Raw genomic sequence first — 20,926 nt, forward strand, 5'->3', positions numbered from 1 at the left:
CTATATGGAGGTAGGTATCTACCTATAGCATATCAGATGGTACTCTACCTAATTAAATAAAATTGTTCAGACTTCTTCCTTCAAACAAAAACAACCTTTCTTCTTGAATTAAAATTTTCAGAATTGAATGTTAAATGTTCAATATTTACTTTTATTGGAAAATGTCTGTTTTATAAAAAAAATCACAATATTTAGGTCCAAACTTTATTAGTTTCAAAAATTCATAATTTGCAAAATTTGTTAAGTCAGAACTCTATGTGAGGCAACTCTATGTATGATAATTACAAAAATAAAATGTTTTTGAACAATCAAAACATTGTAAAAGAAACTTTATTTCTTTGTATTTAAATTGTAGAACATTTATACTTTAACACTGACACTAAATGTTCCACAAAAAAATACCATCGTTACATACATATAACAAGTATGTAAGTACCAGAGAGACATGCACCAGTTATAATAGGAAGAACAAAAATTTATGACGTGTAGCTTCAATTAGCGAATGTGGGAGGCTTCGCGGGGCGAACGTCGCCCGCCATCTAGCGGGCGTCAGCGCCGCCCACCACCCGCCTCGCGGGCCCGCGACCGGCTGGCCACATATCGCTTATGAATATGAGGCGTTATGATTATGAAATATGCCCCGCCCCGAATATGGAATATGGGAGAGGGGGGCCCTGTAAGCGCGTGCGAATGGGCGAAGTTTGATTTATGAGCCGGGCGCGGCCCCGCCTCCCTGTCATAACCGTATACCTGGTGCGCGCGCGCGCTCGCCGCCGCCCGCCACCCGCTGCCGCCTCGCGCTCAGTCCCGCTTCAGATGGCGAGTGGTGCGCTAGGTTGCGCTTCGTACCCGCGTCCGCTCCGCACTCCGCACTCCGTGTTACGAACGAGCCGAGCAGAGGGCACCGCGCGCGAGTGTCGCCCGTCCGCTCGTACTGACCACCGCGTGCTGTGAACACACCGGGCCGCTCGCACCGCCGGCGCGGGTCCGCAACGCCGCCCCTGCCATGCGCCGGTACTGAACCAGCTGAGCCAGCGCGACACAACATGCCGCGCATCAAGCCCGCCTGCGTCCGACGCGTCTCCATCGGTACTTAATCTCCTACATCACACATGCGACATCGCGCCATACACATGGAACAGTGAATTAAATTGACGAGGAGAATACGGTGATTTATGTCGATAAGTTTGCGTTCGTCCCCCGATCGAGTACCGTACTGAAAATGATTCAGTTAGCGACGATAAAATTTGGCATCCACCAGAGAGTGAGCACTAAAACTCGCTTCCAGCGCGGTGAGTAGAAGTGCAGTGAATTTCCACGCTTACCAAAACACTTATTCTATATGTAAAATCGGTTATTATAGAAACTTGGATCGTAGTGCTGTTTATACTTACGTAAAATATAAAAAATATTAGACTACTCAGTGTATGGGTAGGTAGATAAATTTTTAATTTTTATATGTAGGCATTTTTAAATTAAAGTTTGAAAAATTTAGTTAGGTATTAAAAATAATTTAAAAGCCTGTTTGCCAAGAATGTCCTCATTTAAAAAGTTCTTAAAACAGTAGCTTAGATAGGTATTGTAATGTAAAAGTTTACTTCCTAACTTGGATGGAACTCTACCATTTATGATGATAAGATGTGATAATAGGATTTGATATTACCTATTGTATATAATATATTCTATTACCTATTATATATAAAGTAATACAAGAAATTATTTATGAATAAAAAAAAACATTTTAAATTGACAATATTCATGATAGATTTTAAAAAATCAAAACAATAAAATATGTTAAATTCATCACATTTATTAGAAAAATGGCAATCCTCTAATTTTTTTGTAAGGGTTCGAGTAATTATTTTTTCTAAGAAATTACCATAGAGGACAATAATAAATTTTGATATTAGGAAAATTAATATCGTTACAATTATAATGGTGACAATTAATATTGGCATAAAATAAAATTTATAAAAGATTTTCGACATGTTTGACAACAAATGTCACTGACTGGTTAGAAATGATCGCATAGTTCGTCTGAAAGCTCTCTTTCTCTCTCTACCTTCCTATTTTCAGCGCCGCTTTTACTCTTTTTTTATAGTACCTAAATATTATACAATACACTTTTTTATAAATTTATTAATTATTACATGCTTCCTATACCTATTCGAGAAACACCCAGTAATTTAATTTTAAAATTTAATCCATTGAACCCTATTTTTTTATATATATTTCGTTATATATTAAAAGATAAGTTAGATATATAAAACTAGGTCGGTATTTTATAACCTCATCTCTAACATGGAGTAGGTAATATTAAATAAGATATGGGTTCATTAGGTAGTTAAGGTAACCTGCAAGCTTAAGATTCTTTGGAAATAATAATTAGGTTCAGGAACTTGGCATATTTGACCTAAACATTATCCATGTACCTCATATTTATAAATAATACTTAACTGTATAACTGGATATAAGTATATTACCGTATTATATAAGTATGCATAAAGAAATTATTTTAATATTATTATATACATTACCTATTTAGTCACTTTAAGTAGGTACTAAGTAACTTGCCTATAACATAGTTAAGCAGATTCAGAACGAGTTGTTTAGAATATTTATATTAGACAAACAAGTAAATCTATATTTAAACAAATTAAATATTAAATATTTTAATAATAGTTATATATAATTTGCATCATTTTAAAGGTTCTTTCTATCTTTATCGTTTACCTACTGTAAAACTAGAAAAATATCTACTAATTAAAGAGATAGGAGTCAAAAACAAAAAAAATTGAGCCTACTATACCTACAAAAACAGCATGAGCAGCTGACAAGTTAGTTAGTATGAGAGACTACATTTTTTGTGTTCTAAGTTTTCTGAAACATGATTTGTTTGAAAAAAAAATGTTTCAGTTTAATGATAATACTACTGATTTCAATTATTTCATTGTATAATTTAATACCAATATTTATTATAAACCTGTACTATATATATAATACATATATTTTAGACTAGCCTTTTACCCCCTACTTCGTACGCATGGATTTCATAAGTAGAAAAAGCAATCCATTAGATCACTTCTAATTGGGTTATCAAGACACCAAATTTCAAGTTAGGTTTTCAGGAACACAACTGTGAAAACCGAATACAGTTTGGTGCAGTAGTTTTTGCATTGTGTCGGAACAAACATACAAACAAACAAAACACCTAAAAATTATAATTTTAGCATCTATTGGTCTTATTAAGTTCCCCTAATATTACTATTTCTTCAATACCTCCCATGTACAGATATCGTCCAATCAGAATTTTATTATTTAATAAGATAATAATGGGAAAATAATGACTGTATAATATCATTTTAATATTTATAGATATAATTAGTATTAAATTTAGACAAAATTTAAAATACTTATTTTGAAGTCAATTTGTTGATTTAAATAAGATTTTTTTTTTTAACCAATAGTTAAGGTCAACGTACTCTGATTTGATTGATTGTACCTACGTACATATGTAGATATATTAAGACCGTACATTTAAGTAAATATATGGTTATCTAAGTGCCTACAAATGATTTTCAACCGACTGCAAAAAGAGCATATTCTCAATTCGATTTTTTTATGTTTTTTACCTCATAACTTTGTCATTTGTAAACGGATTTATCTGAAAGGATATACTTACAAAATTGTTCTATAGAAATTTTATCAAAATCGATTTAGTCCAAAGTGGTTTTAAATAAAAATAACTAATATAGACACAATTGAGGTCGGTTTTTTTAAAACATAATCTTAATTATTACTGACTAGGTGATATTTTAACAGTAAGGTATCAATTTACTTAGGTCAGTACCGACCATCTTTTATAAATTGTGTCCTGCTATTTCTATTAGGATCATACTACTGTTGTAAATACGAAAGTTTGTAAAGCCACTTGTTACTCAATCACATTCAAACGGCTGAACTGATTTGAATGAAATTTGGTACACAGGTAGGTTACATCTTAACTAGCAAGTAGGGCTTCTATATATCTACTAACGTATGGGAACAAAAGTGAGGAAAACAAGTAGTATTTCAATTAAATTTAAATATTACATTTTCACAATCATGCAATAAAACAAAATTATTTATATAAGTAAGTAGGTATATCAAAATTTTATTTTTGTTGATGTGGCTGTTACTAATAAGATCACATATGTACTTACAACCTACGTGTAATGACAAGTACTATATTAATTTATATATGCAATAAATTTATTTATTTATTACTTATGATGTTTATAGATAAGTAACAGCTAATTAAGTAACCACCAGGTAACTTATTCAGTTTATAATAATGACATCCAATATTATTTATTTATATTTTATTGCATTCCTTATATCTAAATACCTACAGTATTTTTTATGAGAAGTGATACAAAAGGCGGCCTTATCGCTAGCAATATCTACCACACAAGCTTTGGGTTAAGACGACATTAAGAAAAAAGACAAAGGGTAGGTGGCGCACTATTATACGAGTATATTAATATATACTTAAATAATATATACTAACATAATATATATTAATATATACTAAAAATCCATATATATACATACATTATGTATGTATCTATTTGTATGCCAATTTTTATGTAGTCTATAGTACAAGAGGAAGTGGGAGGAGGGGGGGGGCGTGTCTAATAGAATGACACGCTGTCAAATTTTATTATTACGAGCACAACGACTATCTCATTGCCACTTTTATGAGTGCTCTATAAAATATTTAGAGACTTTTTTATCTGGTAACGATTGAAATAACCTGGCCGTTCATATTCTTATGAAATATATTCACTGTTTATTTGTATAGGTATACGGTTAATAAATTCGAAAAACTTGTCGTCGGACCGGTTCTATCTGGTACTAAAATGAAAGATTGATATGCATACTGCGTCCATTTACCTTGAATGATGAATAATAATTGCTATTGATGTTTAAATTATAGACTTTCTGTAAGTAGATTAATTAGAACCGACTCCCAATTATAACGACCAAATATTCTAACGGCCATTATATTTATGGGCATTAACGCCTACCCACGCATTTTATGTGTTATATTTCCTTATCTATCTGAGAAGTCTGGGCACGATATAATATATTATAGTTATGCACATATAATTATCTATTAGTATGCATTCTTTAATCTATGTGTAGATGTACGTATATATACATATGTGAAACCTGCACTCTGTCACAAAATATGTATGTGAAACTGTTATAGATCGCAATACTCGTACACGACATGGCTTGAACACGCCAGCATGTAGGTAACATTTAGACATATTAGAACATAATAAAAATATACACCTACCATGTGATATAAATATTTAAATAGGTTCAGGCATTGTCTAACCAAATGTATGGCATTATTACATGTTGTAGGTACATACTTATCTATACTATAGATATCGATTAGTACAGTTAGTACCCACAGTTGTTAGCACATGTACTGTCTTACCACAAAAAAGCTAAACTTCCAATTGACAGGTGTTCAATCCATGTTCAGATGACTTACTATAAAAGTTTCTAACATCTGTTTAGATATGTCTTAATTAAACAAAGCCTATGTTATTAGAAAAAAAAAGATATTTAAACATACAAATTTTATTATAATTACCTATGAATTTTAGCAAACAATATTTTTTGTTTATTTTTATAAATAAACATTATTACACTGACCACACAATGACTAATCACTTGGACTGACACAGAGTATTGTAAAACAATGTTTAAATAAACAATGTTTTAAACAATTTTTTTGTAGTCATATCTTCTGTTTATTTTTATATAACTGTACATATATAATAGTTGTGAGAATCCATTATTTTATATATTTTTTCCTGTCTACATTTTTTATGTTAACAATTCTCGTACATTGTGTCAATTTTTGATATTTTGTCTCCCTGACAAATTTTATTCAGATCGATATATCCTATCGTTTAATAGTATTTGTATATTGCAGTAAATGTTTTAAAATCTTAGTACTTTTTTGATTAATACTAATTATTGTATGAAATATTTGGGTTAGATTATTTATGACCACCTGTATCTCGCGGCTTCGCCTGCCTGAACCGGTACAAAAAGTATCCTTTGTGTTAAGTTATACTCGTAATATAACTCTCACCCGTGTACCAAACGTCATTCAAATGTGTTTTATAGTTTTTGCGTAAAAGAGTAACAAACATCCATCCATCCATTCTTACAAACTATCACATTTATAATAGATATTAATAGAGTACTTGACTTTTTAACTAGTTTCTGTTATACTAATTACCTAAATTATTTATAGGAATTGCAATCACCCACCTGCTGCTAGATAGGCCGTTCTCATTCTACCTATAATAATAAGCAATGATATTATTCTTACATATTACTGTAATACCTTATTTCTATTTAATATTTCTATTGTAAATATCATTCACAATAGTCGAGTGACGCATCGGATATGGAGACACTTTAAATGTTTTTTTTTTCATTCCGCGTAATGCGGCGGCACGGTTTGGTCGGCAAACGTCTCTGTGGTACCGCAACACCGAAACTTTACTGTCAAACAGTCGCAAACAGACACCGGTAATCCTTCTCCTTACAAATATCTATTAAACACCGGCATCTTACCACAAATGAGTTATTTAAACCCCGCCGCAATATTAACCGGGATTATACCATGTTTTTGTAAGATGGTGCTCACTTTTAACCGACTGTAAATAAAGGTTCTCAATTCGTGTGCTTTTTTTGTATTTCTTTTTTTTTTTTGTAGTAGTTGTTATTAGTATTATACTTAATATCTTTGAGTCTCCAGTGTATATGGTTAGGATTCGAAACTATTTTTGCAGTTTAAAAAAGTTTCGATACACTTCTAGAACAATCATAAATACCTACTTATAAGGTAACACGTAATTTTGCAGCATTTAAAACATTGTTAATACGAACTCGAAGTCAAGGTCGAAAACAATACATTGATTATGTATCAATTTTAAATTTTTAAATTAGCTTTTCCGTGTTGTTGTTACCTCGCACGAAAATATTGGTCGTAAATAAGTTATAATATTTATCTTTTTACCTCCGTTATTAAATATTCGTTATTTATTTGTTCAATATTTTAAAATTTTGTTCCACAAAAAACACTTCAATTATGGCAACACCAATTATTAGTTAATTTAAAAACTAAACTACTAAACCTATTTTAATAAAACTTCTATGAGACCAATCTGAAAATATCTAAGTATCATTTCAGATAAAAAATTCCAAATCGATTTATCAATGACGGAGTTATGAGGCGACAAACCTAACAAATATTAATCAAATTGAGACCCTCCATCTTGTTTGAAAAATACAAATTTTGTCTTTATTTTTCCCATTAAAAATACATAGGTAATTAAAATATGCCCATAAATATTGTACATAAAGGGCTTATGCAGATGCATGGGTAGGTAGATACCTACCTTAATTTGACTTTCAAATTTGAAAGATATTATTGGATATATCCATAAAAAGATATCACGACTTAAAATATTAAAACGGTGAAAGTTTTATAAAACTGATAAGCTAATTTGAACGCTTAATATTCGGATGTTTGATAGGTTATAGGCCCAGTATCCAATGGGTAGAAGAAAAATTTGATGTGCTATATAGCAGTATATTAAATTCTTGAATATCATTTTAGATTATGAATAACGTGAAGATTTCATGATCAAAGAGGCGACGATAAAAAAAAAAGGTTAAAGGTCATTTGAATTGATGAAATGAATATATGGATGTTGAGGAAGATGGGACGAGCGACACGAGATACATTGTAGATATAATGTATATACCAACTGCTTAATAAAATAGTTGATTTATAAAATAAAAACTAAAATAAATATTCGTTGAATGGGAAAAGCGGAGAATCGCGCATGGTGGAAGGCATTAGGGGAAGCCTATGTCCAGCAGTGGATAGATACAAGCTGAAATGATGATGATGATAAAGTACCTAGTAGGTACTACATTATTACAATTTACGAACCAAGGGTTTTTTTTTGTTGAATGAAAATGGTATGGTATCTCCGCCTGCGCTAACGGGATACGCTGGCGAAGCACCAGTGAAGGGTGATAGATGAGAATGAAAACAGGCCAGTCAGCCCATCATGATGAATTCATCAGGAATTAACCATGATAGTTTCCAGCGGGAACCGCGTGGAGATCGACCTGGTTAGGTACCTATATTGCTAGCAATCAGATTTTTAGTCTCCATTACTAACAATTCCTTTCCTCCCCCCACGAACCAAGGGTTAGGAACTTAAAATAAGATTAAACAAATAAGCCCATATAGAAATATATAAATTCTATATGGGCTTCATCTAATAAGTAGATACCAAAAATAATAAGTTTATATATTTCTTGAATTTATAGATAATGAAGAGTCACGTACAATTGAAATAATACTTAGATACATATATTTTAATTTTCTTGTGTGGAAATACCTAAGCTAGTCTTAATATGCTATATATCCACACATAATGTAGAAATAAAAACAACAACATTAAACTTAGACATTTTACGAAAGGTTAACGCCCTAGATACCTAATACTAATCACTTTTTTCTCGTATTAGATTTAGGATTCAGTTCAGAACAAAATTACATACTTAATGTTAGTTTTATATAATGTGTAAGTACAATCCTATAACGAAAGTAGGCGCAAATGATTGTCGTTACAGTCATTTGCGCCTACTAGTAAATTTTTTTGTAATTATCATCAAATCAGCCGTTAACTATCCACTGCTGCACGGCCTCTCTATTAGGAGTTTTGCTAGTAGTTGCCATACTTGGCAGGCCGTTTGGCAACCGTAGTTAGACTTTGGTGATGTTTTAAGACAGACGCTTCTGTCCATCCTTAGACCATTAAGTTCCCTTAGTCGCCTCTTACGCCACCTACGGGAAAGGAATGGTTGCCCGATTCCATACTGGAACTACACCGCAAGTAGTTTTTAGTAATGCAAATTATAAAATTAATGCTTATAAACTAGTATTTTTTGCGGTATTTTTAAATTCTTTAAGCAAAACTTATATCTATTATGGGTACTTGATAACTGATACACATAGGTACTTGAATACATTTTTTTAGATAATTATAATAGAAAACACCCAGATTAATACAACATATATTTTTTTATACAACTTAGAATGGCAAACAAGCTGACGGTCCACCTGATGGGAAGTGGTAACCGTCGCCTATAGACATGAGCAGTACCATGGACATAACAGAGTATACTGTTTCGCCCATGATACACCCCCATGCGTTGCCATTACTGAGGACTCGGATGTTATTCCTCTGTTGTATTAACATTATCACAACATAATAAAAACATAATAAGCGTTAACAAACATCACCAAGGTCGTCTATAAATAAAGAGTAGCAGCAATACATGTAATTGACAGTTTTCTACGAGAATCCGCAAAACGGTAGGTCGATTCGTGGGTGTCAATTTCTATCAATTCTACAATATGATATATATACTAACATGTAATATTAAGAAGGTCAGTTTACTGACCCTTTTAAAAAACTGTTAATAGATAAAAGTGCAAATATGACTCGTTTTTGAATCTTGTAAAAAATGTCCTTTGTCATCTAAAACTAAATTAATTGATCCTTTATATCTTTTTCCTTTATTCTAATATAAAGAATTACTAAAACAATTTTGCACTGCAATATTTACATATTAACAGAAAGCCAAGTATTGTATCTTAATTGTAATCAGATTGATTTTTCACATGTATACTAAAAAACATAGGCAAGAATAAACTTTTCCAACTTTATAACCCTTAAGTGTATTTCGCGAAGATTGCACCAATCAAAAATCTCGTAGAATATTTATTACAGCACTGAAAGAAAACTATTAAAAGATACCACATTTGATGCGACCCGATGTTTCATGTAGTTATGAAGCTGTAATACTCACGAAAACAGATAAACTGTTAAGTATGACAAAAAATGCAATATACAAATTATTATTATTTAGTCTAAAAAGTATTCCATATTTAAAAAATAATCTAAAAAATGTACTTAAAATTAACAAAAACCTACCTAGGTTAAAAATTATGCTTTCATGTTTTTTAAACATTTAGTTCAAATAAATTAAATACTTCAGCATTTTTTTTGGGTAACGTACTATATAAATACATCTAACATCTTCGCGACATATCCTTTACAAGGTTTTTTCATGGAAGAGAATGGAATAGTAAGGCGGAGTGCCTTTACTATCGGTATACGTTGACAGGGCACCAGCGAGAGATGATGGGTGATGATGAAAGCAGGTCAGTTATCCCATCGTGATGAATTCCACATCCTTTACAGGGCAAAGAGAACATGTATGATGTCTAAAGATATTATTAAAAAGCCGGCAGCACACCTGCAATGCCTTTGGTGTTGTGGATGATCATGGGCGGCGGTAGTCACTTACCATCAAGTGAGCCGCATGCTCGTTTGCTCCCTGTGTTATAAAAAAAAGGTATAAAATACTATCTACTTGTGGGTTAAATGCATGTCGGTGTCTAATCTACCGTAGGTCGATACTACTGGGCGATGTAAGTATCAAATAACCACTCTATTTTTACGAATTTACCTAACTTTTTACTACCACAGAGATAAAGTCGCGGGTACAGTAATTGTAATAATATATGCATATATCCAGTTCACGTAATAAAATAATCCTAGCATAATTTTCAAATATATAATTAAATAAACAATCAACGTCCATAACATAACGCCATCTAATTACAATTTAAGTTGGGTACTAGATAACTTATATATATAATTTCTTTTTTTTTTTCGTAAATATATTAATTACATAAAAAATGAGCACCACCCTGATCGATTAATTATTTAAATGGATCAATCAATTCAATTAATATAACGGCCATTAAATTCCACAGAACTTCCGGTATATGCTATACCTACAATAATTAGGTGCACTTAATAGATACTTATGTTAGGAGTTTAACAATCTTATGATATGAGTTTCTATTATTAGACTAGCTGTAATCTCAATCTTAGTGTATTTTTTTTAATCTTAAAAACTCCCATTGTAATTTATGATCTCTACTGATAGAATGTAATACCATATTATTAACTAAAATAAAACTCACGGTCCAATAAATATCCAATTGTACATATTGTAACTAACTTAATACTTGTAAAATTGTACGTACCACAAATTTTAAGGAAATAATTTAAGAACAAACATAATTTAGTCGTTATACATTCTTACGTAATTTTTAAGCTGTTTATCTCTCAAATTGCTCATTTGGAGACATTATTTTATTAATGATATTTAAAGGAATGCGTTCATATCAAAATATACGATACACTTACCTTATACAGCACGATTACCTTTTTAATCTACTTTAATATTCTATCAAATACGGTATTTCATTGCCAAAACGTTCACCTCACCGTGTCGCTATTTATACACTGTGCCGCGTAGTGGACTTCGAAACCCAGAGCAAATATTTACCGCCCCTTCTGAAATAAGAATGCGATTAGGTGCTACGCATAAATAAATATCTATTAGAATAAATTTTATAGCAAACTTTGTTAACTGACGACTGGCCAATGGAGTAAAAATTTAGCATACGGTAACTATTTATTGCTATAAATAGTTACCGTATGCTAAATTTTAGGTACGTTAAGAATAGACAAAACACTAGTGGTGATAGAGTTTGGTATATATCGATTCAATGAGTAGCACTGTGAGTATCTTATATCACAAAGTCAACAACTAACGCGTCTTTGCAGTGTTTTAACTGAAAGAATATAAAGAAAAATAAACTAGATGAAAACTAGAGAACTCGATCTGGAAACACTTTGGGATTCATATTTAATGTAAACTGCTATTGTTGTTAGTTCTTAAGAATATTGTTACTAACAACATATGGACTACGGTCTAAATAGAATATATATTCTTTCGCTATCTGTATCCTGTGGCTTCGCCTGCGTGAATCAGTATACAAAGTATCCTATGTATACTTACCCGTGTACTAAATTTCATTTATACCCGTTCAGTAGTTTTTGTGTGAAAGAGTAACAAATAGCGATCTTTTCTCCACTCGTCCTTACAAACTTTCACATTTATAGTATTAATAAAATAGAACAATAGTTTTTAAAATTGGCGTCGCCAGGAGCACTATGGTTTCGTGAAAGTATTCAATTGTGTCTATAGTGCAGTTCATATTTATAGATATTACAGTTATTACTGGCTAGTATATAATTAACATGCAGCTATTCAAAGTTTAAAAATATATATATATATTCTTTAATAAATCCCTTGAATCACCAGGAAATTGAAAAGAGGTGGAGATATAAAAAAATTGAATAATATATGATAATAATATAACTAAATAATAGTGTTTACCTACCCTAATAATGAAGTAGCGCGTTCATGATTCATTGCTCATCCCAAAATTCGACTAGAAGAGAATGGTGTTAGCAGCACTAATCCTAATTTTGTACTAAGTTTGTTTTCACTAATCCATATTTTAGTTGAATTAATGAAGTTATTTTAATATATAAAAGATAATAATAAGTATTGTAGGTTAGTTTAAGTATTTTTGTAATGATATTTGATTCATTTAAAAAAAAAAAAGAAACAAAAATCTCACTAAATAAATAAAAAAGTCTATAAACTTTGATTCTTTTTTTTTTCTTTGGGCTAGCTTTCATACCAGCTATGATAACAGACCTTGCGTATCTTTCTTAAACAAAGCATTTGCTCACATGAATGAAGTCCATATATCTACTCGTAAATTTTAATAATAATATGTAATACATATATAGAAAAGTTATATGTACAACGGCAATCCTTAACTTATATTATTATACTAATAAATATAAAAATTTCCGTCTTGATCAGTTAATAAAAATCTACTTATATAACAATTTAAATAAATATTTAAAAAATAATTTGATTACATTTTATTTTTATTGCGTTTCAGGTCACTTTTACTAACAATAACTATTATTAATATCATAAGCACGAAAATCACTACACTCTAGTAGTACAGACTACGGAGATATATCTAACAACTTAGTCCTCAGGAATGGCAACACATGAAGTGTAACATCAGATAGGTGCCATGAGTGACACAGTTTATATCCTTTATTTTTACTTTTTATATCCTTCTCTATAACCTAAAGTTACTATTTTTCATCAACCGAACCGTCAGCTTGTTTACCATTCCAAATTACATAAAAAAGATACGTCAAAAGTAACACGAACATAGGCCCCCACTGTCAAATTTATCACTGTTAATGTTGCGACAGCAAAAAATTTACGAGAACGAAATCATATATTCCCTAATACCGTAGTATCAATCATTAAATATCACAACAAACAGTCCTGTTTAAATCAATTATAATAAATTTAACAAATTCTGTTGCGCCCACTATCTAAAATTGGACCACTAATCAATCTAATAACTAGTGATACTATCTGTATATGAATCTTTAGACTATGTGTGTGCGAATGAATATTTAGTGTAAATATGTAATTACTAAGTAGACGGAGCTGACCCAAAAGCATTCCTTATTAATGGATTTCACACATGTATTTATTTATTCTATACATTACAAAAAAATGTTTGGTGCAAAAGGCGGACTTAATCCTATATAGCATTCTCTTCCATCCAACCTTTGGCAAAACAGACATGAATTATGCGGTGAAAAAAGAATGTTATTGATAAATAGAAATGTATATATAAAGTAAACATATAATATAACTATATGATTGAAAAGAAATACTCAGTACGTAATCTGCACTAAGTTAACTCATTAGGTAATCTTATTTATCAAGTTTGTAACGTATTTTACTTGGATAAGTAGGTACTTAGGTAATAGTGACTCAATGTTTTTTGTAATCATGAATTGTAGACTATAAAAAATCGATTCGATGAATACATGATGATGATATATTTCATTTGATCATAATATTGAATTACTAAACTAAATTATTAACAAAGAATAATTAATAAATTATATTGGTTCAAAACCAAAATTAAAAATTTATTGTTTATGTTGAATAAAAGATTGAATATGTAACGACAAATAATAAAAGGAATTACGCGGCAATTTTTAAATAGGGCGCTGACCGGCTTATTCTATTGTCGACGCATTCTATTTATTTCCTAAGAGTCGACAACAAGGACAATACGTAATACAGAATCAAGACAATTCGTAATAATAACAACAATTTGTGGATAACCCGTTGTCGGTTAGCAACAAGAAAATATTTAGTACACAAAAGTTTGATCATGACGATCCAGGACATTTATCCTAAAATAATTCTACTTGCTTTAGGAAATTTGACAACGAATATCTAAGAAACGCAAAACGCTCATACCCTTTACAATTTATAAAAAAATCTGTTTCTTAAATTGACCTGACCCGGGGAATCCAACCCTTGCTTTGTGTAACGCTACAGACCTACCATTGTGCCGCGGAAATAATTAATAGAAAAATAAGCTTCGAATTCAATTGGTGTACTACACCGATCCAAAAAAAGACCTATGACCTAAAGTTCTATATCGACTGAACTGAGTACAATACTTTGTACTAATATAAATTGCCAGTCTACAATGCAGATGTGAATAGATATTTTTTTCGATTAGCAATATAATTTATTTCTAGTTCAAATACATGTGACACACTTTTAGTATGTACAAGAATAACAAATTGAAACAGTTTCTAGGCAACAGTACTAAATTCAAATAGATATTGGTAATATACATATCATTTTTCTTTTAATATCCTATTCTTATATTGGTAATATTCTAGTGCACTCGTATAGTTATATACGTAAATACTGTTATCACATCATAAAAATAAAGAATAAACAAGTCCCTATCTTTTTTATTGGATGACAATGAAATGGTAAGCCCGCTTGCGCTAACGGTATACGCTAGTGGGGCACCAGTCAAGGATGACCGAAGAAATGAAAAGGCAGGTCAGTTAGCATCGTGATGAATAAACCAGGAATTCAGCACGATGGTTTCCAGGCAAAGCGACGCGGAGGTCGACCTGACAGGGTATATTACTAGCAATGGAACTGGCAGTCCGAATTACTAACAATTCCTTCCCCCTACCCCCATGTGTAATGTTATTTTTGTCAATTCTCTGAATTTTCTCCATTTTATATAGGAAATTGGAATCGAATAGTCAATTAGGTTCTCATACACGTAATTTATAAATAAAATTGACACAAACTATTTGCATTACACTGAAACGTCTATTGAAAATCCACATCTGTGTTCAAGCATTATTCAGTGCCTTTTAATATCATCGTAACCACAAGTCAACTACAATTTAACTACCACTACTTTGATTTATAGTGCCCTGGCGCCCCTGACGGCATTTTTTTACATCTTTCACTGCTCCAACGTTATATCTAGTTAGAAGGGCAAAGTTTATGTTAGGTATACCTCTGCATATAAAAAAATAAACTTAAAATCTTAGGTTCTTATTTATTTTCTTAATCGATTGTAGAGATATAAAGTCAATAAACTATCGTTTTATGCTTATAAATAAGAGATATGGAACTTATGACTGTATTACTACCATGTAGTAGCTACTAGCGACATCTGTCGACGAGTAGCTGAAATACTTTATACATAGTTTATTCTTTTAATTCACAAAATTAAAATTAATTCGCTGTTTCTAAAACGAAAATATTATATAATTATAAATTTAAATTAAAAATATGCGTAATTTTATAAATCTAAAAGAAGAAATAAATGAAGAATACTCCGGGACTGTGTGCGTGCATGCAAGGGTCGTATATATGAAAAGTTCCTAGCATATGTATATTTTTAGCATAAAAATAACTGATAGTGTAATTTCCTTAAGGCTTAAAGTATTTCTTTATCAAATTTCATCAAAATGATTCATCCGATTAATCATGAAAGCCAAGCGAATGAATACATAGAATCCACGTTTATATCTAGTAAAGATCACAACTATAGAGCGACAATGTATAGACAAACTGCACTTAAAATTTAATCTTTACAGCTATGAATAAGTAATAATTTTGAGGTACTTTTAAAGATTCAAATAAATAAACAAGGAATATAGTTACATACGGAAATTGTACTAGAAACATTAACCAACCCGACTTCGTCTACAAAAACTTTATTGTAAATCACCTTACGACGACACTTCGGTATAAATAACAATCCAGAAGATAGTCTATCTGTTTGTCATATTTTATTTCTTGTCCAAGAGTGATAAAACATCTTCAAAATCATTCATTCACGTTTATCATCATCATCATTATCATCATCATCATTATCATCATCATCATAGCAGGCGTTAATTGTCTACTGCTAAAAATAATCCTCATTTATAAAGAAGGGTTTTGGCAGTAGTTGGCACACTTGGCAGACGAATTGGCAACCGCAGTTAGGCTTTTGGTAAAATTTTAAGAGGAACGCTACTGCCCATTCTCAAACCATTAAGTTCCCTTAGCCGCCTTTTACAACACCCACAGGAAAGAAAGGGATGGCACATTCTATGCCTGGACCACACGGCAACGTTTATTGCTCGTCAGTATCTAATATTATGGGGTTTTCTGACGTGATCACTAAAAAATAGGAAGTATGATGCATATAGAATTATACCAAAGTAATTATTATATTATCAAATACTCATACATCTATACTAATATTACAAAGAGGAAAGATTTGATTTATTCGTATGTCTGTTTGTTTGTAACTGATAAGCTTAAAAACTACTCAACCACTTTTAAATATTCTTTCGCCAATAGAAAACTACAAACAATGTCGAGTAACATAGACTACACCTATATTATTTACAAAAAAATTAGAGATTCCTACTATTAGAGCTAATAAATGTCTTTCTATCCATTTACCTGTTGAAAACCGCCAAAATTCACTAGTATACGTATATAATCATAATGTAAATTTGTGAGTCATAACATAAATGCACAGTTGAGACCTTACAAAATATTGTAAAACATTTTGCGGATACCCACTGAACATGCGTTATTAAATTGATGTTTTTGATATTTATTTGATAGTTTAAAAACCCCCAAAGTGGAAAAATACAACACTAAATTTGCCTTTTAGACCAAGAACTAGAATACTTTTTACTAGCTCGTGCCTGTGACTTCGCTCGCGTGTGGTATTCGATTTCTTGAATTACGGACTTTGTATTGAACAATGAGCCTGAATCTAAAATTTCACGTGTCTATCTTCTAAACTGATAAAACTCCATACAAAGTCCTGTTTTACCCCCTTAGAAATTGAATTTTGAAAATTCCTTTCCCATTAGTCACAAATAAAGAACCTATCTGCAAAAATAATTAAATATAGCGGTTTCGGCTGTGTGTTGATATAGCAGTCGGTCGGTCAGCATCTTATATATATATTACAATTCGGTTTAGATATTTTTAGGTATAGGTTATGTTTAGCAAAATTAGCAACATTGAAAGTTTTTTTTTGTTTGTTGCAATATATAACTTGCATTAACTTTGAAGAATTAAATTTAAAATTAGTCTGTTATAAAGTACTTACCACCATAACGACTCATCAGTAATAATAATTAATTGAAGTCACTTAATTATTATAAATTAAGGAAGAAGAAGTACATAGCAGTCAACTAATAAATTATTTGGAGCAATTATAAAACTGTTTAATCGAATAAAGGTTTATAACATAGGTACTTTTTTTACTCATACTATAAGCATAATAGACTTTATCCAATTTGATGCCAAGTTACTATAATCAGTTATAATATCACTTATTGCTGAATCAATATCTCATTTAAAGTGTTATAATTTTTGCTTTAAATCTGTGGATTATATATAGGTATACATATTAGGTTTTTATATTGTTTTCAAATAAATACGAATGAAGATGAAAGTAATTTCTTCAAAATAAATGAGAATCATAATTAAAGTCTATTTTTGGACGCAAACTTGTCTTTAAAGTGCAATAACATTTAAGACATGGATCTACAATGAACATTTTTTACCATTTATTATACGAATAATATGAAGAGGAAAGATTAGCCTTTTTTATATGTTTGTTTGTTTGTAACGGATATACTCAAAAACTACTACTTTTAATAAGCTTCATTATCAATGAGTAACATAGGCTATAAATAAAAAATAATTAGAGATTCGTACGAAAATAACAATCATGTACACGTGTAAAGTCGGGACAGGTCGCTAGTATTAGATATAATTTAAACTCATTAAATTACATTTTATTTTCTTTACTGATTAAGTTTAGATACTAAAGAATAACTCTATACAAAGTAACACAAACACAGTATTTTGATAAGTAAATCCACATTATTTACGCACTCATAATCGATTTCATTGTTCTAGGTGAAAGTTCGGGATCGTGTTCAGAAGAAGACATAAACAATATATCGGACGATGTTCGAGACAGGCCTGAGGCACATATGTGTCCGCGATGCCAGGAACAGTTCGAAAATCTTCATGAGTTCCTCTACCATAAGCGACTCTGTGATGAGAAAGCGCTGCAGATGGGCGAAGAGCGAATGCACTCTGATCCTGAGGATATGGTCGTTTCGGGAGACGAAGAAATGGATGGCCCTAATAAAAGATTAGAACAAGTGCGGCGGCATCGACAAGATGCTGAAAATAATAATAGCCTCGAAGACGGCGAGGCAGAAGTGCCTGAAGCCGATGTGCCGCCGGTTGGACTCCCGTTTCCCGTCACCGGTCATGTTACCCTTGAAGCTCTACAAAACACTAAAGTCGCTGTAGCTCAATTTGCTGCAACCGCAATGGCAAATAATGCTGATAATGAGGCAGCGTTACATGAACTAGCCGTGTTACAAAGCACATTATTTACACTGCAGCATCAACAAGTATTTCAATTACAATTAATAAGACAACTGCAAAATCAACTTTCACTAACGCGACGGAAAGATGACCAACTACATAGCCCTCCACCGAGTGAACCAGAGCCCAACGTACCTACGCCCACCGCTCGATCACCGTCGCCGCCTCGTCCGCCACGGGAGCCAACCCCTGCTGCTCCCATTCCTCCCACTAGCCAAAGCTTGCCCTCAACCCATTCGCATATAACTCCCAAATCGGAACCAATTTCCATTCCTAAAATTCCAAACTCATCACCACCTATGATGTCCCATCCACCTTATAGCTCCATATCGTCGTCATTAGCATCTTCTATTATTACAAATAATGATCCACCGCCATCTCTCAATGAACCAAATACACTCGAGATGCTTCAGAAACGAGCACAGGAGGTGCTAGATAATGCATCACAAGGCTTATTAGCGAATAATCTTGCCGATGAACTCGCCTTTCGTAAATCTGGCAAGATGTCACCCTATGATGGAAAATCAGGAGGACGAAATGAGCCGTTTTTCAAACATCGCTGCCGGTACTGCGGAAAAGTTTTCGGAAGTGATTCAGCACTGCAAATCCACATTAGATCACACACAGGTGAAAGACCTTTTAAATGTAATGTATGTGGATCTCGCTTTACGACCAAAGGAAATCTCAAAGTTCATTTCCAAAGACATACAGCCAAGTTTCCCCATGTGAAGATGAATCCCAACCCTATACCAGAACATTTGGATAAATATCATCCACCACTACTAGCACAGTTGTCGCCGGGACCCATTCCCGGTATGCCACCTCATCCATTACAGTTCCCTCCGGGTGGGCCAGCTCCTTTTCCACCAAGCTTGCCACTATACAGGCCACCACATCACGACTTATTACCTCCTCGCCCACTCGGAGATAAACCTCTTCCACCTCATCCACTATTTGCAATGCGAGAAGAACAAGACGTTCCTGCTGACCTCAGTAAGCCCTCGGCGCCAAGCCCATCACGTTCCGCACCTGAAATATTTAAGTCCGAACCGCAAGATGAAGAAAGCCAACGAGATTCTAGTTTCGAAGAAACAGATCGAGTAACCCCCAAACGAGAACCTGATGAAAATGACCCTGTACAGGATACAGAACAGGATAGATACCCATCAACGTCTCCTTATGATGACTGCAGCATGGATTCAAAATACAGCAATGAAGACCAAATTGGCAGAGAAAGTCCACAAGTGAAGCCCGACCCTGACCAACCGGAAAATTTATCAAGTAAGAATTCACCGATATCTGGACCAATTTCAATAGCAACGGGGCTTCGTACTTTTCCCACATTTCCATTATTTCCTCAATCCCCACCGAGTAGTATTTCCTCTGGTAGTTTGACACCTTTCCACAACAATAACCAAAATGTAGTTGACGTCGATATCGCGCGTGATCCTTTGTATTATAACTCGCTGCTACCCCGACCCGGTAGTAATGATAATTCGTGGGAAAGTTTAATAGAAATCACTAAAACCTCAGAAACATCAAAATTACAACAACTAGTAGATAATATTGATAATAAATTATCAGATCCAAACGAATGTATAGTATGCCATCGCGTTCTTTCATGTAAAAGTGCACTACAAATGCATTATAGGACACATACTGGTGAAAGACCTTTCCGATGCAAATTGTGCGGCCGCGCATTTACTACCAAAGGCAATTTAAAAACGCATATGGGCGTTCATCGCATAAAACCTCCGACGCAAATGCTGCATCAATGTCCAGTTTGTCACAAGAAATTTGCAGATCCTAATATATTACACCAACATATACGACTTCATACTGGTGAACGTATGAACATTCCATATGATCAGACGCGTAATATTGAAATCAATGCTTTCTCGACCTTAAGCAATGAATCAGACGTCAACGACTACTCTCCTTACCCGCCTGTCCCTCCCCCGATGTTCCCAACTCCGTCCACTCCCGGCGACCGACGGGCGGACTCCCGCGGGACCGACGATGAGAGCGGCCGGGA

General features: G+C 32.7%; 1 protein-coding gene across 4 annotated transcripts in view; it reads left to right on the forward strand.

Annotated features, from left to right (window-relative positions):
* The first annotated feature begins 730 nt into the window (after positions 1-730).
* Positions 731-20,926, forward strand: part of LOC113516642 (homeotic protein spalt-major) — a 32,534-nt gene continuing 12,338 nt past the window's right edge. Inside the window, exons 1-2 of one of the 4 annotated variants that reach the window (XM_026901092.3) lie at positions 731-1,292; positions 18,409-19,518. In XM_026901092.3, the coding sequence (XP_026756893.2) occupies positions 1,223-1,292; positions 18,409-19,518 (1,180 nt within the window). In that variant the 5' untranslated portion in view covers positions 731-1,222. Of the gene's footprint in view, positions 1,293-18,408; positions 20,173-20,926 lie in introns of all 4 variants that reach the window. The other 3 variants (XM_026901089.3, XM_026901091.3, XM_026901090.3) reach the window with 3 other exon arrangements.

Source organism: Galleria mellonella, unplaced genomic scaffold (genome assembly GCF_026898425.1).
Source record: "Galleria mellonella isolate WM207_F2 unplaced genomic scaffold, CSIRO_AGI_GalMel_v1 utg588, whole genome shotgun sequence".
Taxonomy (NCBI): domain Eukaryota; kingdom Metazoa; phylum Arthropoda; class Insecta; order Lepidoptera; family Pyralidae; genus Galleria; species Galleria mellonella.